Source organism: Pseudonaja textilis, chromosome Z, assembly GCF_049901715.1.
Source record: "Pseudonaja textilis isolate UNSWEBS1 chromosome Z, rPseTex1.2, whole genome shotgun sequence".
Classification (NCBI taxonomy): Eukaryota; Metazoa; Chordata; class Lepidosauria; order Squamata; family Elapidae; genus Pseudonaja; species Pseudonaja textilis.
In genome coordinates, this window is record NC_142008.1 from 109831404 (window position 1) to 109855913 (window position 24510).

At 42.3% G+C, this 24510-nt stretch overlaps 1 protein-coding gene across 6 annotated transcripts in view; it reads left to right on the forward strand.

Moving 5' to 3' along the window:
- Positions 1-24510, forward strand: part of TEP1 (telomerase associated protein 1) — a 96309-nt gene that overhangs the window by 39336 nt on the left and 32463 nt on the right. For all 6 annotated transcript variants that reach the window (XM_087916397.1, XM_087916399.1, XM_087916400.1 and 3 more), the window contains 16 exons: positions 910-1026; positions 1504-1621; positions 2667-2858; positions 4552-4742; positions 7077-7230; positions 7320-7499; positions 10198-10290; positions 10884-11016; positions 12091-12241; positions 12931-13070; positions 17797-17885; positions 18381-18495; positions 18849-19074; positions 20249-20366; positions 21718-21842; positions 23489-23588. In XM_087916397.1, coding sequence (XP_087772523.1) covers positions 910-1026; positions 1504-1621; positions 2667-2858; positions 4552-4742; positions 7077-7230; positions 7320-7499; positions 10198-10290; positions 10884-11016; positions 12091-12241; positions 12931-13070; positions 17797-17885; positions 18381-18495; positions 18849-19074; positions 20249-20366; positions 21718-21842; positions 23489-23588 — 2242 coding nt within the window. The remainder of the gene's footprint in view (positions 1-909; positions 1027-1503; positions 1622-2666; positions 2859-4551; positions 4743-7076; positions 7231-7319; positions 7500-10197; positions 10291-10883; positions 11017-12090; positions 12242-12930; positions 13071-17796; positions 17886-18380; positions 18496-18848; positions 19075-20248; positions 20367-21717; positions 21843-23488; positions 23589-24510) is intronic.

Below are 24510 nucleotides of genomic sequence, written 5' to 3' on the forward strand. Positions count from 1 at the left end.
TACTAGGAGCCCTGGTGGCTCAGTAGTTAGAATGCAATACTGCAGGCTAGTTCTGCCCACAGCCTGGAGTTTGATCCTGATGGGTCTCCAGGTTGACTCAGCCTTCCATTCTTCCAAGGTTGATAAAATGAGGACCCAGATTGTTAGGAGCAATATGCTGATCTTGTAAATTGCCTGGAGAATAGTACAAAGTGCTAGGGGACAGTGTATATAAGTCTTATTGCTATTGTTACTTAAATCTAATTCAGGTACTTAATAAAAAGAATATATTTGTAGGCATTACAAGCCACATGATCTTCCTTCCTTCCTTCCTTCCTTCCTTCCTTCCTTCCTTCCTTCCTTCCTTCCTTCCTTCCTCCCTCCCTCCCTCCCTCCCTCCCTCCCTCCCTCTTTCTTTCTTTCTTTCTTTCTTTCTTTCTTTCTTTCTTTCTTTCTTTCTTTCTTTCTTTCATATTTTTATCATGTTTATGTGGTGTATATTGGAGACAGTGGCCCCCTCAGAGCTGTCTGCAACAAAATTTCATTTTAATGTATGCCGGTTAGTGTACATTTAAAGTGATATTAAAGTTATTCTAAGTCTAAGTCTACAGTGCTGTACAGCATTCTCTGTGCGGTTTACATAGTCAGCCTATTGCACCCAACAATTTGGGTCCTCATTTTACGGGCCTCAGAAGAATAGAAGGCTTGGATCAACCTTGATCCCTGTCAGGATTGAACTCCAGGCTGTAGGCAGAGTTTCGCCTGCAATACTGCATTCTAACCACTGCGCCCCCAGATTGATAACGTTACCTGTTCTCTCCAGTTCGTTCCACGCCTTCCAGTGGTGCTTTTTAACCCAAACAGCAATTCTCAACAGATTGGGTTGTCTTCCTCGTACATTTTGAGCCGTCTGTCTCTCTCACTTTCCAGTTCCGTTCCAGAAGCATGGAAGAAAGATTTTGGGGCTGAATCGGAAGAAGCTGCCCAACGCATGGCTGATTTGAAGGGACATCTCAGGAAACATGGAAGCTTGGCCGCCTTTAGCAGGTAAAGGAAGTAATCATTGTGTATGTACTGTGATATCTGAGGAGTAAGAGGGAGAACTACAATGACTTGAATTAATCAAATTAATGACTCCAACTGGGGTCCAAAATTTCTATTGCTAAGTGAGGTAGTTAAAGGAGTTTTGTCCCATGTTATTACTTTTCTTGCCACAGTTGTTAAGTCAACCAGTGCAACTGTTAAGTTAGTAACATGGTTGTTAAGTGGATCTGGCTTCCTCATTGACTTTGCTTGCAAGAAGTTCGCAAAAGGTGACCACATCACCTTGGGACACTGCAGCCGTCATAAGTACATGCCAGTTGCCAAGCCTCTGAATTTTGATTGTGTTCCCATAGGTTGTAAATGAGAAAAAGGTCATAAGTCACTTTTCAGTGCCGTTGTAAGTTTTAATGGTCACGAAACAAAAAATTTGTAAGTTGAGGACTACCTGTAATGTGTCCTAACCTGACCTTTCTTTCATAGCTATTCCTGTCAGTGGGGTGGAGTAGCCCAAGGCCAGCCTTTTGTGAAAGGCCTTGAAGATTTTGGCCACAGAGTCATGCTGGATGTGTGGAAATACCTCCAGCACCACTTCATTGAGGTACCTGAAAACTACCAATCTTCTTCTTGTGACATATCTGTCATCTCAATCATTTCGGCGATCCTATCTTTATCAACAGCTACACATACAAAAAAATGCTGTTGAGCTTTGTCCAAACCAGAGGTCTCCATACTTGGCATCTTTAAGACTTGTGGACTTCAACTCCCAGAATTCTCCAGCCAACATAGCCAGCTGAGGGACTCTGGGAGTTGACGTCCACAAGTCTTAAAGTTGTCAAGTTTGGGGACCCCTGGTCCAAACCAATAAAACTACCAATAAAGGAGAATATAGGTTTGAAATGAGGGTTCCTTGGCACTCTCTGATCTTGGTTGTTTTCTTGCAAATGTTTCATTACCAAACTACAGTGGTACCTCAGTATTCATCGTTAATTGGTTCCAGGAGGCATGATAAGTACCAAACAAGATGAGTACCAAACATGTTTTTCCAATAAGGAACAATATAAATAAATTTTAATGTTGTTCTCAAACCAAAATGTGCAATGCACATTTTGAGACAATAGGCAAAAAGATAGAGTTGTATATCACTACCTGAAAAATGATTCTAAAAATTAATACATACTTAGATAAAATAGAACAATAGCTTCACTTTGCCTGTATTGATGGGGGGGAAAAGGGAAAAATACACAAAAGGACCATAGAAGTGAAGATAAGATTTCAAGGTAGGTACACAGGGTAAGAGCTACCATGTGACTAATGTGTCACCCTCTGTTTCAACTGGAAAGGATAGCGGGTCATGAGGTAAACAAGAGTAACAAGTTTTAGCTTGCACATTGAGTACCAAATAAACGACAAGTTCTGGGACAAAATTTTCTCGTCATAATGTGGTGAGTACCAAATTTAATGAATTTCCAAGCAGTTGAAGTGAACTACACTGTATCATCAGGACTGCAAGGAAACAACCAAGCTCAGAGAAGTAACAAGGATCTTCACATCTGCCCTCTTTCAGAGCTCTTCCATAATTGAGCTTGTCAGGAAAGTTTATTCAGAAATAAACTGAGCTTTATTTCTCTCATCTTTCAACTTAGGGAAGTGAATCTGAACTCACAACAGGCTTGAAGGAAGAAGAAGGAAACGCTCTGCAAGAATCTTTCCAGGAATCACAGCAAAGAAGATTTTGTGCCCGGATGAAACTTCTGAATACCACAACGGCTCGGATGCGCGGTGGCAAGCTTTATGTTGTCAGTGGTGAACCGGGCCAGGGAAAAACAGTTTTCTTGGTGAGTAAAGGGAAGGTTGAAGCAGTGGGGAGATCTGGAAAACTTGGGACAAGACATGGAGATATGGAAGCTCAGTATAGAGCAATAGCACTTAGATTTATATACCGCTTCACAGAGCTTTACAGTCCTCTCTAAGTGGTTTATAGAGTCAGCCTATTGCCTCCAACAATCTGGGTCCTCATTTTATCGACCTTGGAAGAATGGAAAGCTGAGTCACCCATGGGGCTGGTCAGGATCGAACTCCAAGCAGTGGGTAGAGTTAGCCTGCAATACTGCATTCTCACCAGGTTTCTAGTATATGTTCTGGTATGATTAAAATAGTACCACTTGCACGCAAGGAGAAATACTAGTAGCTCAGGGTGGGAGAAGGGAAAGACTTGAATTTTCAGATCATGGAAAAATACAGGTAGTCCTTGACTTACGACAGCTTGTTTTGTGACTGTTTGAAGCTACAACAGCATTGAAAAAAATTGACTTATGAATATGATTTACACTTACGACCATTGCGTGTTTCCCATGTTCACGTGGTCAAAATTCAGATGGCCACTGACTCATATTTATGACAGTTGCAATGTCCCAGAATCATGTGTGATCAACTTCTGAGCCCTTCTAACAAGTACAGTCAATGGGGAACAGCCATGTTTCTAACTTAACATCTGCTGTGATTCACTGAACAACCATGTCAAGAAAGATGGTAAAATGGGACAAAGCTCACTTAACCCACTATCTCACTTAGCAACAGAAATGTTGTGCTCAATTGGTCGCATGTCAAGGACTACCTGTATTAGAGATCTATTTGTGTTAGTTCTGAAGATGCATAAGAGACAAATTGTTAAAGAGTTTGTGGCATATTTAGAACAGAAAAAAATAACAGAGTTGGAAAGGACCTTGGAGGTCTTCTAGTCCAATCCCCTGCTTAGGCAGGAAATCCGATACCTGTGATGGCAAGCCTATGGCACGCATGCCAGAGGTGGCACATAGAGCTCTCTCTCTGGACACGTGAGCTGTCGCCCCAGCTCAGCTCTGCCGCGTATGCATGCGTGTGCCTCCTGCTGGCCAGCTGGTCTTTGGGTCTCTGCCATGCATGCACAGGGGAGGGGCGCATGTGCGGTCATGCACAAATGCATGGGGCAGGGCTCATGCACAGGATGTGCACACGTTGCATTTTAGGGATGCACATGCATGCACTTGCTTTGGGCACTTGGTGCCGAAAAGGTTAGCCATCACTGCCCTATACCATTTCAGGCAAATGGCTATCAAATCTCTTCTTAAAAACTTCCAGTGTTGGAGCATTTACAACTTCTGGAGGCAAGTTGTTCCACTGGTTAATTATTCTTAACTGTCAGGAAATTTCTCCTTAGTTCTAGGTTGGTTCTCTACTTGATTAGTTTCCACCCACTGCTTCTTGTGCTGCCCTTAGGTGCTTTTATTCCTCTCTGTGGAAATATTTATTTATTTTTATTTTTATATTTAATCCTCTCTATGAGAAATGGACTTTGCCTCCTTGTGTTTTGTTAAAGCTGGAGTTGTTGGCCTGAAATGCTTCCCAAGAGAGAATTCTACAACCAGTGGTTGGGTTGGTGTTTGAGGTTGGCCGCTTTAATTCCAGGTTTGATGGGATTATGGAAGGAAGGCTTATCTTGGCTGGGACCCATGACCGAAGGTTTCCCTCCTTTTCTTCCTCTCTCCGCAGGCAGCGCTTGCAGAGAAGCTCAGGAAGATGGTCCCGCTGCAAGGAGAAGGCCCTCCCCCCAAGTATCATGTTGTAGCGCATTTCACCAAGGCGGGGCCCAATCAGACCAAAGCCCAAGTCGTGTTGGATCACCTCTGTGCCTTGCTGAGGAAGTTGCTAGAGAATCCTCCGACCCCCCCTAGAAGTTACAGGTTGGTGGAGTCCTAATTCTGCAGAGCTGGGCTTGACTAGGCTCTGTGTTACATCCTCAAACCCCCCAAACTCTAACCTTAAACTATCTACCGTGGACCTCACTCCATTTCTAAGAGGACTGTAAGGGGATGTGCATAAGTGCACCAGCCTGCCTACCATCCCTGTCTTACTGTTCCCACTTATTCATACTTATTTAGTATGCATATACTTATACCCGTTTATACTTACATGTTTATATGTTATGTTCATACTAATACTTGTTTTCTCATACATGCTTGACAAAATAAAATTAAATAAATAAATAAAATGTTGGGCGTCATGAGAAGTTGGCCTCAAGGCTGCCCTCTGCCCTCCAAGTGTTGGCACTACAACAAACACTGGCTGGCGGCCCAAATGCCACGATCCCAAATCCTAAATCTCTATCCACACCGATACCAAACAGCACCAGTTCGATTTTAGCAACACAAAAATCATTGGCCATGATACTACGCCCCCACACGCCCGTGAGTTCATCGAAGCCTGGCAATCCATAAGCAATTCCATCAACAGACCCACTGACCTACAACCAGCCTACGAACCGTTCAGAATCCAAATCAACCACACAGCCAACCGGAGACAGCACTGACCCCCCCAAACAACCCACACAATCCCCTCCCCATCAGGACTTCGCCTCCCAATGACCCTCACCTGATGCAACCTCACTTCTGACGAGATAATTCAACTATTCAAGGCCTTGAATTCACCTGCCATCAACACTTAACAGAATAACAGAGTTGGAAGGGACCTTGGAGGTCTTCTAATCCAACCCCCTGCCTAGGCAGAAAACTCTTCACAACTTCAGACAAATGGATGTCCAATCTCTTCTTAAAAACTTCCAGTGTTGGAGCATTTACAACTTCTGGAGGGAAGTTGTTCCACTGATTCGTTGTTTTGACTGTCAGGAAATTCCTCCTTAGTTCTAGGTTGCTTCTCTCCTTGATTAGTTTCCCTCCATTGCTTCTTGTCCTGCTTTCAGATGCGTTGGAGAATAGCTTGACTTCCTCTTCTTTGTTCAACCCTATCACAAGACCTTCATTTAACACATGCACACCTGAAACCAGTGGTGTATATTCACCATTAAACAGACTAAGCGCTTGCTTAGGGCCCCAGGCCCAAAGGGGACACCACAAGGAACTTCTATATAGCCTAAGCTTGGCTTTGTTTGTACAGTATGTACAAAGGGGGCGGGGGGCGGCACAAAGATTTGTCAGTGCTTAGGGCACCAGTGAGCCTTAATCTGGCACTGTGTGAAGCCCTTATAAAGAGAAGAACACTGGCATCCCCTAAACTCTACTGAAGATGTTACCTAGCCTAGTTATGAAATGTTTGAAAACCAACCCACAAGTTCAGAAAATCAACCTTCATCCTCACACTACAACAAAACCCAGAATTCCCACTCAATTGGTTAATGAGGAGTTGTTGGTGCTCTCGACCTTGGTTGTTTTCTAGCAGACGTTTCATTACCTGAACTAGGTAGCATCATCAATGCTTGTTATGCTCTTGTTGGAATCTGATTCCAAGGGAGAGGTCGAGCAGCTGACAGGGTGTGGGAGTGTGGCTCTGGTGACTGTGGAAGAAACTGGGGAAGGGCACAGTCTGGCTGGGCCTTCAGAGGGAGACCCAGGGCCACCCCCTCTTCATCCTAGGGCATGCAGGGAGGAACGGAGAAGGGAGCAATATGAGTTACATAGGTTACAGGGGAGAAAAGGGCCCTGATTCCCTTCATTAGCTGCAGCTGGGAAAACAGGATTTAAAAAGGGCGTTTGAGCACAGAACCTTGCTGGAAGCAAAGTGTGAATTTTTGTTTTGTCAAGTCTTATCTGGGTTCCGGTGTCCTTCCAACTGTGTGTGTTTCATTATCTTTTGAAGTCTGCATTTCCTTATCCTGCCCTGTCTTGTTAATTGCTGCAGCATGGTTTGTGTTGGTTTTTATTTATAATCTATATGTACTTTGGGTTCAGACTGAATTTCTTCCCTTTAAAAACTGTTCTTGGGAGAGTTTTATCTCCAGCCAATGATAACTGGACATTGGGGCCAAGTTGGAGATATTAAAGGGACTTTACCTACTTTTGTGACTTTGTTGCTTTTGTGCCATGCCCCGGGTCATCACTAAGGGGTGGGGTTTGCTCTCAGTTTATATTCTAGGTGGCTTGTCCTGTCTCTGTCAATCACAGCAGGGTGGGGCATTCTGGGAGTTGGTCCACACACATGTTCATATAGCCAAGGTTAAGAATCGCTGAATTATCCTGATCTTACAAGAAGGAAAGAAGAGATATTTATTTTTTGGTTTACAGAGGGCTTGTAACCCAGTTTGAATGTCTTCTCCATGCGGTGGCCAAGTTGCTGAAACGGCGCCAGTCTTTGGTGCTTTTGATTGACGGTGCTGACTTGATCCGTGCTACTGGAGGAGAGCTGGTAGCTGACTGGCTGCCTGAAAACGTGCCCCAGGTAAGCTGTAGTTTCCTTTCATATCCTTGGCTCCATTAGCCTGGTCCTTATAGAGTCACATCTTTCCTTGGCTCTGTTTCTCCCTGCAGCGAGTCAGCCTAGTTCTCAGCGTCTCTGCGGACTCCACGCTTCTTGAATCTCTTAAGCAACGGAAGGATACCATCTTCATTCCCCTTGAGCCTTTGGCCCCTCCAGACCGAGCTGCCATCGTCCGCAAAGATTTGGCCCAGCATGGGAAAAAATTGGAGGAGTCGGCTTTTAATAACCAGGTAAACCAGGCTTGTGTTCTGAACCAGCTCCCCAAATACGATAAACTCTCTGATGTGAATTCAAAATATTCCTTTATTAGGAATGCCGGCAGCTCTGGCAAAAAGTTTCCCTCGCAGGCTAACAAGTCTGGCCAGCTGGAAGATGAATAGTTGTCTGCCACACTTATTCATCTCCGCCCCCTGCCTTTTATTCCCAGAGCTAGGGTGGGGCCTCACTAGCAGCAGTGGCTCTTCCTTCCCCAGGATCAGCCCACAGCTTTCCACTGCTCTCCTCTGCTTTCTGCGCATCCATGCATCAGGCACTGGACCCAGCTCTTCCTCCTCTTCCTCATCAGCCACCTCCAGGCCTGAAGGCTGTTGACTCTCCATCTGAGGGCTGATGGACAGTTCAGGCTCCGCCTGTGTCTCTCTCTGCCAGTTCCATTCCCTTCTTCCCCCTCGGAGCTCTCAGGTTGCTCTGATGCTGATCCTGACTCCCACGCCTCCTATGCCTCCTCCTCATCTGATTCAGCTGCTGGAGGGGCTGGTGGCTCACAAGCCACAACAGGTTGACTCAGCCTTCTGTCCTTCCGAGATGGGTAAAATGAGGGCCAAGATTGTTCGGGGAGATAGGCTGACTCTGTAAGCTGCTTAGAGAGGGCTGTTATTGCGATCGCTAAACGGCAATTCAGCACATCTAATCATGGTCATACCCAAACGTTCTGTACAAGCACAACAGCTGAATATCCATATGTCATGCCTCCAGCATATACAGGTAGTCCTCAACTTACAACAGTTCACCTAGTGACCATTTGAAGTTACAACGGTGCTGAAAAATTAAAATTATGACCATCGATCACTATCGTGATCGTTGCCACGTCCCCATGGTCATGTGAATTACATTCGGATGCTTGACAGCTGACTCACATTTATGATGGTTGCTGTCTCCAAGGGTCACGTGATCCTCTTTTGCCACCTTCTGACCAGCAAGATCAGTGGGGAAGCTGATTCACTTAATGACCACATTACTAATTGAACAACTGCAGTGATTTGCTTAACAAATGTGGCAAGAAAAGTAGTTAAATGGGGCAAATCTTACCACATTTTTTCACTTAGCCATATAAATTCTGGGCTTAGCTGTGGTTGTAAGTCGAGGACTACCCACATTATTCCTACAGTGCAAATGAAATGGAATGGGGCACCTGACGCAGAGCCTTCAAAATTCAGGGGCTTATAGCATTAAGGAGATATGGGTTGAAATTTCCACCCCTTCCTAAAGTTTATCAGGAGATCTCCGTTAATCCTTATTACATTCTTGGCAGGACTAGACTTCCTGTCTCAGGAACTTCTCTGGAGTTTTTTTTCCCCCTTCCTTTGCTGGTACTTTGCTTGTGTGGAGTGACCATTCAAAGTTACAATGGCACTGAAAAAAGTGACTTATGACCATTTTTCATACTTACGACTGTTGAAGCATCCCCACAGTCATGAGGGGCCAGGTAAGGAGATGTATGCCTTAATGTGAGTAATCTTGAGTTGGCCACACCCAGCCAATAATATGACCACCAAGCCATGCCCACCAACTAAGCCACACGCACAGAACTGGTTGTTAAAAAATTTGAATCCCACCCCTGCCCGTGATGGCGAACCTATGGCACATGTGCTGGAAGTGGCACACAGACCCATTTCTGCTGGCATGCGAGAGGTCGCCTGGAAGAGCCCCACTCCACATGTGCACCCTGTGTCTGCCAGCTGATCGTTAAGTATCTGCCATGCATGCATGGGTGGGAATGGACGCAGGAGATGGGTGCACATGTGCAGGAGATGGGGCGTGCAGGGTTTGCACACAGAGGCGCACATGCACAGAGCCACACAGCATAGGGGATCATGCGCATGCACAGGTGCGTGGGGCGGCAGGCATTGCATCATGGGTGCAGGCACACAAGCACAAGCGTGCATGCAATTTGGCTCGCGATGTGGAAAAGGTTAGCCATCCCTGTCATAACCCATTTAATTCGGGAGGAATTGGATGAAGAGTGGGATGAAACTCAACAAAACAAGGATCTTCTTCTAAAGGTTGGTGCCTTCCAGACACTGCATAGGAGCTTTGTTACGATATGTACAGAATAACCCTTGAGTAACAAGGATATGCACACGGAAACGTTTATGAGAGTAGTTATTCAGCCACACACAGATACACTAAATTGAGTTAAAATTTATTTTAAGAAATAGCACAGTCCAATAAACGGTCCAGGTCATATACGTTGAACAGTCCAAAGAATATCCAATTACAAAGTTTTCTTACCGGTTGCCGTTGTCATTTACAGTAAACAAAGATTTCAAAGTATAAGTACAGCATAAATACAACAGAGAACCTTAGATAGCAACAGAATGTCAAAGAGACAGAATGTCAGAGAGAGCAAGCTATGATCTCCAGCTCCCTCTTATGGTAATTTGCAATATAATCAACAAATCGGAATATACTGTAGTATAAATCAATACAGTGATTTTGTCTTAAAGCTAAAAACATACACTGTTAGTTTATATATTGCCAACCCAAATAATTGGTGGATAGATTTCTAATGAGCTTCCTTTATCTTCCCTGGTCTTATTAGCTGGGAATTATGGGAGTCCTTGACACAGGCTTAATGAGAGAGAGAGGCAGAAGATAGAGGGCTTTAATGGAAAGGCACAATAGGGTTTTAAACTGTTCTCTCCACAGATGCGGCTCGTGCTGTTCAAACGTGGCTCTCGGCAGCCTTTATACCTGAGCTTGCTAATCCAGGACCTGAGGCTTTTTGCCCTCTACGAGAAGGTAAAGAATTCCCTTAGAATAGGGGTGTCATACACCTGACCCACGGGGCCACCCTGCAAATAACAAAGGACTGTACCCTGGTGCCTTTGCTAGTAAAAATAGAGTCCCCTGAGCTGGCAGAGGGTTGAAGGAGGCCATTGTGGCCAAAAACAGAGCCTGTTTTCACTGGCAGAACAGATAACAGATAACAGATAATCAGAGTTGGAAGGGGCCTTGGAGGTCTTCTAGTCCAACTCCCCACCCAAGCAGGAGACCCTATACCATTTCTGACAATGGCAGTCCAATCTCTTCTTGAAGGTCTCAAGTGATGGCGCTCCCAGAACTTCCAAGGGCAAGCTGTTCCACTAGGGCCACCACAGGCACTCCGACACGAGTGACGTCAAGCTTGTCATGCCCACCATGGCCATGCCCACTCTATCCCCCAAGGTCAAAACACAACCCTGATGCAGTCCTCAATGAAATCGAGCTTGACACCCCTGCCTTACACGAATTCTTAAAGAGAAAGAGAGGCTTGGAAAAACAAGTCGTCTGAACCTTCGTCTGTCATTTTTTTTCTTTTTTCTTTTAAAATATATCCATCATTTTGAACTCAGCTCTCGGAACGGATCAAGAAGCTTCCCATTTCTCTTCCCCTGATGATGCAACACTTGTTGGGATGCTTGGAGCAAGATCACGGGCTGGAGCTGGTTACTATCACCCTGGTGTCTCTCTGGGCCAGCAGAGATGGTACATTGCAAGGGGATGTTATGTGCGAATATTCAGAGGGTCACTGGCTTTGGAGTGTGGGTGCCAGTGGTCATAAGTAACTTTTAAGGGATGCTTTGTGTTCTCTGAGCTCGGTTGTTTTCTTGCAGATGTTTCATTACCCCAAATTAGGTAACATCTAAGTAACATCTGAACCATGGTAGTGCAGTGGTTAGAATGCAGTACTGCAGGGCTAACTCACTACTCACTCCAGGAGTTCGATTCTGAGCGGTCAAGGTTGACTCCGTCTTCCATCCTTCTGAGGTTGGTAAAATGAGGAGCCAGATTGTTGGGGGCCATAGGCTGACTGCAAACTGCTTAAAGAGGGCTGTGAAGCGCTGTGAAGCAGTATATAAATCTATTGCTATTGCTAACATCAGTGCTAGAAGGGAGTGGCAGTTCTAGCACTGTTGATATTACCTAGTTGGGTAATGAAAAGTCTGCAATAAAACAACAACATCCAAACTCAGAGGGAACCAATTTCAATACTGGGCTACAGATATTCTTTATTAATATGATCTTTGATGGATGGGAAGGAAGGAAGCCATTGGAGATGATGCATATTGTGGTGGAAGATTTGAACTTGACCCCTGAAGATAGCAATAGCACTTAGACTTATATACCGCTTCATAGTGCTTTACCACCCTCTCTAAGTGATTTACAGATTCAGCGTATTGCCCCCAATAATTTGGGTCCTCATTTTATCGACTTTGAAAGACTAGAAGGCTGAATCAACCTTGAACCTGGTGAGATTCAAATCTAAACTTCAAGCAGCTGGCAGTCAGCAGAAGTAGCCTGCAGTGCTGCATTCTAACCACTGCACCACCACAGTTCATCTAGTTTCAAGGCATTTCAAGTGACTTTGGTCCTGCCATTCTCTTTCAGCCCAACCTCTCAAGGTTTGTGGAGTTTAAAATTAGGTGAGACTTTCACGTCACTTCCCTTAAACAACAAAAGAAAAGAAGGAGATGTTTAGTTACAATTAAGGTGATACTTTGATGTAAAATATCTGGCAGGTTCTAATCTGCTCCCTTATTCTGTCTTTGATCCCTGCAGGATTAATGGAGCAAGATCTTTATTCTGTCCTCGCTATGTGGAAGAAATTAAATGGGACCACTGTAACCTTGGAAAAAGCCATTAATGCTGGAAGACATGTTGGCAGTTTCCCCACAGCTCTTTTCTTTGACCTGCTGCGGAGCCTGAGAGGGTGAGGAACTTACTTTTGGGGTTCTGGCTGAACGAAGATAATTCTCCTTTGTATGTGGGTTGTTGTGTGTGGTAGATGCATAATTGGGCTCTTCATGTATGGGATACCAAGTGCTCCTATAAAAGTTAGAAATGGGAATTAGATTAGGGATGTGGTCATCTGGCCTGCAAATATGTAAACAACCACCAGGGGGCAGAGGAGAGACAAAGAGACAAATTGCTGCACCTTCATAATGATTTGGTGTTTTGTAACTCAACTTTGATAGCTCTAGACAAAGCTTTCAATTGATTTTGCTGGGTGACTTTGGGCCCAATTCTAGTCTCTCAATCTTGTGAATGCCATAGGAGGGCAGACTCTTGAGGGTGTCTAGAGTCAAGTTTCTCAACCTTAGTGACTTTAGGATGTGTAAACTTCAACCCCCAGAATTCCCCAGACAGCAAGCTACCTGAGGAATTCTGGGGTTTGGAGTCTACACACTTTGAAGTTGTCAACGTTGAGAAATAGTTGTCTGTAGGAGCAGCAGAGTACAGATGTAAAAAATAAGTTCAAAAGTTTGGAAGTGAGGCTGAGACTCTTGCCTAAATTCTTTACTGAGGCTGTAATTTAATCCTGAAGTGGGTGGCACTGATTTTTTTTGGAGAGGGTAGGAACTAGAAAACTAAATCCATCTGTCTGCTATTTCTCCCTAGTCTTCTTGGAGCCTGCGGTTCCCCATCGGAGCTCCCAGGTTCTCGGTTGCAACTTTGTGGTGCCCCCGTGAGGATGGCAGTAGAACAGCGCTACTTGAAAAAACCAGGACTGGAGCACACAGCTCATGTGTTCTTGGCAGGTAACAATTCTTTCCATTTTTCCTTCCCTTAATTTTTCCTCTTAATATTTGGGTGATATTTAAATTCATGTAGGTTGCAATTAATAAGAGTTTGAAAAGTACGATTTTTGTTTTTAATGTGAGTTCAAATAGTGCGATATTTGCTTTCATGCAAATTGTAAGTTGATACCAGGGTGTGTTTAATCCAGGGATGGGATTCTACTGATTCTATCCGGTTCTATAGAACCCCTTCTTAACTTTCTAAGTAGTTGGGAGAACCGGTAATTGTTTTTTCCCACCCTTGTTACATTCTTGACAGACAGCCTAGACTTGCTGTCTCTGGAGCTTCTAGGGCTTGACTTTCTTTTTTTTTTTTTCCCCTGTCCCTTTGTAATTTCGCCACTTACTTTTCTTTTCTTAAAAATTCCATGTTACCTTAATCCCGGGGTACTTTTGTTTAGTTGTATTGCCCAGTTGTCCCGGTTCAGATGTTATCCATCTCTTTCTTCCGTCCTGCACAAATCTTAATCCAGCTGAGTCCTCCTCTTCAGGGTGGCCATTTTAAGCCACCGCTGCAGTCATCTTCGGGGGGAAAAAGACCAAGACCAGGGGGGGAGATGCGGCTCCCCTCAACCTGGCTTGGGGCTTCCCCTTACTCCACCACCCTTCAAGGCAGCTTCAGCCCCTAATCGTAATAATTGGGGCTCTCCAACGAAAGAGTACGGATTAAAGCCACAGAGAGTTGCGATCTACAGTGCATCAGCGAGGAGGCTCTGGGCTTGACTTTCTTAAAGGGGAAGTTTGTTTTAAGATTTTTACATTGCTGTTGGGAGGAAATACTTCCCTGGACCATCAGCACTTTGAAGAAATAATTGAATAATGAAGCAAAGCTTTTAGTGACAGGGACCCAAGATGAGTGACATTCAGTAAGGCTTCTTGGCTAGCTAGAAGGATTGACATTCAAATGTGAGTTTACATACTCTTTCTGAGTTTTGGTCTAAAACTGTTTTTTGGTGAAGCTTAATTCTGTGCTTGATGAAGTTTAATCTTGTGTTTATTGATAGGATAATTTTCCCTATTCAGCTTCAACAAGCAACAGCTACTGTTGTGATTTAATTATTTGTATTGTGTTTGAATTTTTTCTTGCCTCATGGTTTCTTTTTCTATTTGGGGAGGAGGTCTTCCTTTACTGCTTTAATACCATCTGGCACTGTCCTTTTGGGGTGTACTTCCAAGAGGCAGGATGCAAGCTTGGCACTGATTTTGTTTACTGCCTTTCTGGGTGGCATGTGACCTTTCCTTAAATCTGGGTGATTTCCTTAGGATATCTTGTGAGGTGAGTGAGACCAGATGGTATTTTTAAATGGTGCAAATGGACCTAAGGATTCCTCGGTCTGCTTTTTCTGGAGAGCTTAAATTACCTCTCTGCTAAAGGGTTTTACTTTATGAGCAAGAGTTAGCTGCTGATAGTTATCATTGCATTTTAACTATTTTAATTCCTCAAGGTGCTCTGGCACCCTGCCTGATTTGTAACTCCGGCTTGCATGTATTTTTAATCTAATGATTGCTATTTAGGACAGCTTTTTACAAGCAAAGAAGCTTTTTGTATTTTTGTACAGGTAATCCTTGACTTACAACAGTTCATTTAGTGACCATTCAAAGTTACAATGGCACTGAAAAAAGTGACATGACCATTTTTCACACTTATGACCATTGCAGCATAACTGCAACTGTTCTTCTTGGTTCTGATCTGGTTCACGGGCTTGTGATTCAGTGTAAGAAGGATGTTGAGGAACAAAGAGTGAAAGGGTGCAGAAGTATTCATCCAGAATTGAAGGTTGGGCTCCTGGAGAGAAGGAGCATCTTTGGGTCTGAAACTCATGTACCGTAGATACAATAAGAAGCACCAGTTGGGTCTAAGAAGGGTCACCAATCTGAAATGTTAAAGGCTGCATGATTCTGCAGCCCCTCAGTAGGGTAGTTTCTTCTTTCTTTCTTTCTTTCTTTCTTTCTTTCTTTCTTTCTTTCTTTCTTTCTTTCTTTCTTTCTTTCTTTCTTTCTTTCTTTCTTTCTTTCCTTCCTTCCTTCCTTCCTTCCTTCCTTCCTTCCTTCCTTCCTTCCTTCCTTCCTTCCTTCCTGCTATTGCCTTTCTTCTGGGCTGTTCTTATTCTATAATACTGTAGAACTGGGGTTGTTCTGAGCATCCTCTTTTTTCTAAGCTGCCTTGTTTGTTTCTGTTGATTGCATGTATTTTTTTAAGACCCTGCACAAAAATTAAAAAGCACAGTCCCTGTCTGCAGGCTTATTCTCTGATAGGCAGAGTACAATAGAACAGGGCCAAACTGGGAGAATCCCACCCTTGTGTGTGTATGTGTGTTTGTGTTTCAGGTGGGCTTCCTAGCTTTAGAAGGAGATAGGGAAGGAGGAAGGGACAGAAAGAGAGAGAGAGAGAAAGAGGGAGAGAAGGAGGGGGAAGAGAGAAAGAGAGGGAAATACAGAAAGAGAGAGAAAGAGAGGGAAAGAGAGAGGGGAGAGAGAAAGAAAGAGAGAAAGAGAGAAGGAAGATACAGGAAAGAAAAGAAAGAGAAAAGGGAAAGAAAGAAAAAGGGAGAGAGAAAGGAACTGAAAAGAAAGAAAGAAAGAGAGAGAGGGGAAAGTAAATGAGATATATAGATGGGTAGATAAATACATAGAAGGAGGGAGGGAGGGAGGGAGAGATAAAAAGGAGAGGAAGGAAGGACATAAACCCTGGCTTCAGAAGACTTTGAAGCAGCACAGCAATCTAGGGCTGGCCGGCAAGGGATCTTGGAGGTCATCTAGTCCAACTCACTGCTCCAGCAGAGTTCCTTACAGAATCAAAGAATAGCAGGGTTAGAAGGGTGTGTATGGGGTTATCAAAACACCAAAAACAGGCCAAGTAGCTCTGTGGAGGTCAGTCATAAATTAGAACACTTGCTAAGCAACTGGCCATTAAGTGAGGACCTGGTCATTAAGTGAGGACCACTTATATTTGGTTTGCCAGTCACATGACCACCACGCCCAGTCAGCAAGCCACTCCCATCCCAGTCACATGACCACCAAGCCATACCCAGCCATGCCCACAGAACCAGTTGTTAAGAAATTTGAATCCCACCTCTGGTTTAATCCAGCTCAACATTCAGTTAACTTGAGGCTGGTGTGTGTGCAATTGAAGCTACTGTTGGAAGAAATATTCTTCTGGATTCAGTTCCAAGTGGGGAAGAAAGACACTGGAAACATGGTGACTGCTTGGAAAGATGTTTTTATAGTGGACAGGATCACATGCCTTGGGTGAAGAAAAAATGGGAAGAAATGCTGAGAGTCCCTTGGTTTTATGCTCTCTGCTGGGATTTGAATTTGAGCTTGTATTCTGATTGGTTGTCAGACTCCCATGGGGCCATGCAGGGGCAATTCTATAGGCTGTTCTGAGTCCCAGGCTTGGTTGAGCCTTGCTGGATGATGTAATGAAAGGGCTTTGGGCAATTCCTATTATGGCTATCTGGAGGAGGTAGATCTTTGTTATGTAGAATAGACTGGCTCAGGCCTTAATGGCCCATTGACAAAGGTGGCGGGGCTGAGTTTCTGCCTCTCTGAGTTTCTACTTCTCTTTTAGGGAAAATTTTCTGTCTTTTTAGTATATTCTGAAATTTCATTTTTCTAGGTGGGTTATAACTTCCACAACTAAAACAGTTTTTGACACACTGCTAATCATCTGCGCCAAAAGAAATAACAGAATAACAGAGTTGGAAGGGACTTTGGAGGTCTTCTAGTCCAACCCCCTGCTCAGACAGGAAACCCTATACCATTCTAGACAAATGGTTGTCCAATCTCTTCTTAGAAACTTCCAGTGTTGGCGCATTCACAACTTTTGGAGGCAAGCTCTTCCACTGATTCATTGTTCCCACTGTTAGGAACTTAATTCCAGGTTGCTTCTTTCCTTATTTAGTTTCCATCCATTGTTTCTTGTCTTGCCTTCAGATGCTTTGGAGAGAAGGAGGAGTCTGTCAGGAGAGAATAGCAGAAGTTTAACGAAGAATTTGTCCTAATTACATTATGACAAAAGTTTGATATAATTGAAAAACATAAACATGATCAAAGCAATGCCAAAACAATGCTAAAGATATTAAAATGCCTGAATCTATAATAGATTTTTTGTATTGTTTTTTACAGGTCACCTTCACTTATGAGCATGCAATTTTGGTCATAAATTGTGACAGTTGTAAAACGGTCATCATTTGACTGACCGGCTTTTATGAACTTTTTCATTAAGCAAACACCGTGGTCCTTATGTGAACCCATTGTAAATCAAGGATTATATATGTATTGTTTTCTGTAATTACTCTGCAACTCTTTAAATTAACAGTTTAAATTAAAGGTATATTCTTTATATTCTTTTTTGTAATACTTCATTAATATACACATAAAATTTATAGTTAATTTTTTTTATCCCCCATTTCCATTGAGCTGGAACCAGTTCCCAAATTTTCCCTAGAAATATCACTCTGGATAATGCAAATTAGATTAATGAGACCATTTGGTGAGATTCATTCACTGTACTTATCGAGACCTACCTGTACTTGGGTTCGATCATGCCATCATTGAATAGATCACTGCAGCACCCCAGCCAACCTCTAGAGGGAAGCAGTATTTTTTATAGTGGGAGACAGTGTTAAAATCAACCTGTTGGGAGCAGTAATGAGCAGTTGCCTAACATTTTTCTCCTCTGTAGCTCACTGGTGGAAACTTTCCGACCCAGATGGCTCCCGGACCTTCCAGAAATCTGAGGCAGAGGCATTAACTGCTGTGCCCTTCCACTTGGTAAGTGACTCAAATGCTTCTAAGCAACAGCATAGAAAAGCTGAATTTGTCTGAATAAAAGCAGTTTCTTGGAGAGTTCAATTCATAGACCTTTTGAGAAAAATAAGCAAAAACAAATAGAGAAATTCTGTGTAGATAACTAACCAGAAGTGCATCTTTCAGCTAAAATGTTCTACTTTAAACAGTTTCTTTTACATATAGAGTTCTTAATATTTTTCTTCTTCTGTTCAATCATGTCTGATTCTTATAGACTCACTTACAAGTCCCTGCAGTTTACTGGGCATGGTTTTTTGGAAGCGTTTTGCCATTGCCACCTTCCTAGGGTTGAGAGAAAGTGTCTGGTTCAGGACCATCCAGTTAGCTTTGTGCCCAAAGCACAAAGCTTTCCTGGCTGGGGAATCCTGGCTGGGGAATTCTGGCAGTTGAAGTTTATACTCCAGAGTTGAGAAAAACTGCTCTAAAGAGTGGCCTTCTTGAATTATAATTCTTCCACAGGTCCAAAGTGGCCGTTTGGACATTCTGGCTTCTTTCCTGACTGATTTAAAGGTTATTGGTGCCCATCTTCATCTCGGCCTTCTCCGCAACCTCTCTGAAGCCTATGCACTCTATGGTGAGCCACTGTGGGATTGAAAATAGGGGCTCCCCTATTTTCCCCTCCCCTCAACTAGTTGGGGAATCGCAGACTTGGAAAACAGCTGCAGCGTTTTAGCTGGGATGGAAAAATTTCAGGCTACATTTAGGGCAGGGGTGTCCAACATTGGCAACTTTAAAACCTGGGGACTTCACCTCCCAGAATTCCCCATGCAGGCTATGGAATTCTGGGAATTGAAGTCCCCAGTTCTTGAAGACTTAAACTTTCCAAGATTGGACATCTCTGATTGGCCTTGCAAGGGGCTCATTCTGTAGACGTGCAAGGATCCTAAAAATGACTGAAAATATGAATCTGTCCATTGCCTTCTGTAGCAACAGCTGCTGGCTCAGAACCCAACGAGGCAGTCAACTTATTTTCTGACTTTTTGCAAAGAAACTTCGGGCTGCTTTCCCAGAATCCTCTACTACTCCTGCAGCAGGCAGCTAATGAACCCAGTTCTTCAGATCTCTGTTTACAAGCCCAGGAGGCGCTCTGGAAATGTGGGAAACCTTTCTTGAAATGGATTAACAAGCCTGAGAGGGCCCAGCAAACCAGGAGGTAATTCTCTAAAGAAGGGATGAGTGTTGAGGTAATTCCCCGTTAGGAGAATGAGCGCACACAGGGAGACATAGTGAGAGTAGTGAAGAATAACGCACACACAGCACACAGCCATACTGTATAGTAAAATGTAGGTTTTTACTTCCAGTAAAAATGGTTAAGCAAAGTTCAACAAACAGTCCAAGTCATTCACGGTTCAAGCAGTCAGTTTTCAGTCCAGGGATAATCCAACAACCAAGTCCAGTATCAAAAACAGTTCAGTAACAGACTTACATCAAACCCAAGAATGACGATGAACAATAGAAACGGCAACACTCTCCAGAACAGCAGGACAGATCAAGCCAGGTTTCTGGCTCCATCTTATGGCCATCTGAGGAACCACACCCAATTACGATTTTAGCATTCCCTTAAGTATTAAAATGTCTATCCTGGTTTATATATTTTCCAACCCAACTATTAGGTGACTTACATTCCCAACAATGAGGTCCTTTTCTTCTCATGCATATTATTGGTTTCCCCCCTGGAAGTTGAGTCATGTCAAAGGGACTTCCTTTTTTTGTTGGTTCAAAACGGAATAACAGAGTTGGAAGGAATCTTGGAGATTTTCTAGCTCAACCTCCTGGTCAAGCAGGAAACAAATGGCTTGTCCCATCTTTTTTGGACAGCCATCATTTTGTTATTTATCCAAGTAGCTTCTTCAGTCTTATCAAGTTGCTTAGTTACATCCCAATGACTCTCTGCCTACTCCATCCAGCACTTTTATTCAGATTAGGTAAGAAATTACACCACACCAGATGTGATGGGGTAGCCCTAACCAACTTGCTCAGACTGACTTCAAGGTGCTTTTTTAAAAGGCAACTGGACTGGTTTTTTTTCCCCTAAGGAAGAAGAAGTTTTGCTTCTCATCCAAGAAGCTTTAGAACCAACGAAGCTTCTTGGATGAGAAACAAAACGTCGTCTTCTCAGGGAAAAAACAGTCCAGTTGCCTTTTGGAAAAGCACCTTAGAGACAACTATGACCTGAATGATTGAGAATCTCCACAAATTTTTGTTCAGACTGAAGAAGCTGCTTGGATAAGCAACGAAACGTTTCATACCAAAAAGACAAGTCCAGTTGCCATGATTCAATTTCCAGACAACTCTAACTGGATGACCTCCTTTCTTTTACTTTACAGTCTGGTTTTGAACCTTCCTTCCATGCCTTCTTCTGTTTCTCTTGCTCCTTCGGGGAAACTAGCTATTGTGGGTACTGTGGAGGGAACATTACACCTGGTGGAAATGAAGACCGGACAGGTAAAAGCGATCTGAATTCTCAGCAATGTTTTACCTTCAGAAGCATGCAGGCTATGTGGTAGTGTTCACTTAGATGAATGCTTCCCAAACCTTTTCCTTCATTATCCAAGTCTTTATCCGAAAGTCTTCTCAAACTTTGAAGACCAATTGTAAATCTTTTTCTTTGGCACTATTTATTTATTTATTTGTTTTTTTTTTATTTATTTGACTTGTCAATTGCTTACAAGATAATAGGTATAAGTATAAACATAGTAAGAATACAGGAAATAGGGACAAATAAATGGGGACAATAGGACAGGGATGATAGGCACACTCCTTACAGGTCTCTTAGGAATGGGGTGAGATCAATAGTAGATAGGTTGAGGTTAAAGGAGTGGGGGTTAGAGGATGTAACAACAGAGTCAGGTAGTGCATTCCAGGTATTGACCATTCTGATGCTGAAGTTGTACTTTCTCCAATCAAGTTTGGAGCAGTTTACATTCAATTTGTATCTGTTGCGTGCTCTTGTATTATTGTGGTTGAAGCTGAAGTAGTCATTGACTGGTAGGACATTGTAGCAGCCATGAACCAAATAGTAGTAATTGAGGACTGCCTGTATTATGAAAATAATATAATTGAATGATCTTTATGTCATATCAACAAATTACCATTGGTAATACATCCATTTTCATCCTAATAGGAATACCTTGGGAGATTTTTGAATATATTTTAGTTCATGTGGGACACTTCAAGTCAGTTTAAATGTGCTGTTGGGATGGATAATGGGTTTATGTGTCATTATCCAAAGAAAAATCACTTTTACCCAATTTGGGGTAATTTCCCTAGGTTTTAGAAAGAACTGAACTAGAACATGTCTGCAGTTCTTTAAAGATATTGTGTGTTTTTGGAGGGCTGCACAATTGTTACACAATCTTGGGAACAGAAGGAATTGGTTTAAGGAGCTGCTGAGAGATGCTGTGTACGTGCCCTGTGTGTACTTTTTAAAATCATTTTTAAATAATTTTCGTGAAAAAGAAAACAAACAAAATACAAAAATGATGCAAAGTTACAATATCAGTACACGAAACAAATACGTTACAACAAGGTACCATTATTGTTCAGTATGGCATTGATAAAAAGTTAACCACATAAAACGAATATATTATTTTCAACAATAAGAAAAAGGAACTTGGAGATCTGAACTAAGTTCCACCCTGAACAAAGAAGAAAACCTGCTAAAAGCATACTTCTTATTTTTGAAATCTGCCCAAATCCACAAAGCAAAAAAAAATGCATCGGATGAATATGGTTGGGTGAAGGGAGTGATTGATCTGATTTCTGACCACAAATTCTCCCCCTTCTGATGATTTAGGAACAGAAATCGTTGTTGACCTCTTGTGATGGAATCTCAGCCTGTGCATTTTTGTCTGAAACAACGGTTTGTCTCGGGGCCTTCAATGGACGCTTTGAACTTTGGAGCCTGAGAGAAGGATGCAGGTATTATGGGCTGAGGGAATTTTTTTTTTATCTTGAATACAGATAGTCCTGGAATTATGACTGCAACTGGGACCAGAATTGCCTTTGCTAAGCAAGACAGTTATTAAGTGAATCATTCCTGATTTTATGACCTTTCTTGCCACCCTTGTTAAGTGATTGCTGCAGTTATTAAACCAATCATGTCATTGTTAAGTGAATCTACCTTAACCTTATCAGGAAGGTTAAACGTTGTGTTTGCATGACTTCAGATGTTGCAACATGCTGGTTGCCAAACACCCAAATTTTGATCACATGATCATGGGAATGATGCAGTAGTCCTAAGTTTAGTCCTAAGTCCTAAGCCAGTCAGTTTTTTCAGTGCTGTTGCCACTTCAAATGGTCACTAAATGAATGGTTGTAAGTCAAGACTACCTGAAATGGAAGAGAAACAGCACAACAGTTAAGCACAGCTGATAGCAGTGTTCCAATATCTAAGGGGCTGCCACAAAGATGTGAGGGTCAACCTATTTTCCAAAGCACCAGAAGGCAGGGCAAGAAGCAATTGATGGAAACTAATCAAGGAGAGAACCAACCTAGGAGAATTTTCCTGACAGAACAAGTATTTAATGGATCGACTTGCCTACAGAAGTTTTTACTCCAACACTGGAGGTTTTTAAAGAAGAGATTAAACAAGGGGGGGTTGGACTAGAAGACCTCTGTTAGTCTGTTATTCTAAAAGAAAGGAAATAGAGATACCATTTGGGGAATTAATGAGACTGGAGGATGGTGTCCGCCTGTACTTGGTGTACGCCTGTACTTTAAAATGGGGCTACAGTTTAAAACCTTGGGATGGGCAATTTGATGGTCTTGAGCTGCCTGTAGACACTGGGTCCTCTTTTTCAGCATCTCTGGATCTCCCTCCAATCACAAATGCAAAGATCAGGATATAATTTCTGTCCATTTTAGATAGGAAATGTAATAAATGAAAGTGCATTTAATTTAGAGCCAAATGATTAAAAAAAGTCTGCTCTGTCTTCAGTTTTCTTGCACTAATACTCATTTTTCTTCTTCTTCTGATGCTCTTCTTTGATACTTAATACTCCTGCCAAAATGGAGGAGTCTATTGTGAAAATGTCAGACTTTACCAAACAAGTTAATTTGTTCAATTAGAAGAAAAAGAATGAGAAAATCTTATTTGAAAGACTAGAAAGCTGATAGGGAATTGTTGCTGAAAGAATGAAAAAAAATTATAATGATGATTTATGGTTTGGGTGACCAAAAAGATGCAGATTAAGTGAGGCATGGAAGTGATTTAACAAACTTCTAGGAAAAGATTTCAGATATTTCAACATAAAATATTTCAGGAAATAATTTGTTGTTCTGTTAAGAGGGACAGTAGATAATGAACTGTTACAGAGTAGGTTGGAACTCACTGTATTTCATAACTATTGTTTCTTTTTCTTTTGCATTGTTTCTTTGGTTTCCTTCTTGTTTAAATTTTAATTTGTTGATTACCTGATGTAGAACTTACAATAAATATACAAGTTAAATATACAAAGTATAAATACATTTTTTTAAAAAGACATAGTGATCTTGCATTATTTCAGGTCAACAAGCCATCACATCTAATTGCTACCTTCAGGTTTCCTGTTTCTTTATTGTTTTAGGATCCTGAGCAAGGATGCTCACAAGGCCCAAATTACAGACTGCTGCATCAGTTCAGATTGTAAACTATTAGCTTCAGTATCACTGGATAGCACTCTTAAGGTATTATTGACTGGGTCTAGGGGAGGGAGGGCACACACAACTGGATTTAAACATAAATTAAACCAGATGCAGCTTAAAACAATGTTTCTCAATCTTGGCAATTTGAAGGTGTGTAAACTTCAACTCTCACAATTCCCCAGCCAGCATGGGGAATTCTGGGAATCCACACACCTTCATGTTGTCAGAGCCTCATGGTCTGAGATGAGCCCTCACAATTTCAGATTTTTATTTGTCACAGTTTTATTATAATGTTCTATATGAAAGTCTACATAAATTAAACTTTCCTCTTTGGCTTACATAACCTCATTAACTGATTAAAATATTTATTTATTTATTTGGTTTGTCAATTGCTTACAAGATAATAGGTATAAGTAAAACATAAATATGAATACATGGATTCATATAAGAAAAATTTAAAAATATATAAAAGACACAATAGGACAGGGACGGTAGGCAGGTTGGTGCACTTATGCTCGCCCCCTACAGACCTCTTAGGAAAGGGGTGAGGTCAATAGTAGAAAGTCTAAGGTTAAAGTTTTTGGGGTTTGGGGAAGAAACCACAGAGTCAGGTGGTTTCCAGACATTGATCATTCTGTTGCTGAAGTCGTATTTCCTGCAATCAAGTTCGGTGCGATTATCCTTGAGTTTGTATCTGTTGTTTGCTCTTGTATTGTTATAGTTGAAACTGAAGTATTCATTGACAGGCAGGACATTGCAATGTATGATTTTATATACTATACTTAGATCGGACCAAAGGTGGCGTAGTTCTAGATTTTCTAGGTCTAGAATTTTGAGTCTGGTGGCATAAGGTATTCTGCTATGAGTAGAGGAGTGGAGAACTCTTCTTGTGAAATATTTCTAGACTTTCTCAGCTGTGTTAATATCAGATACATAATGTGGGTTCCAGACTGATGAGCTGTAT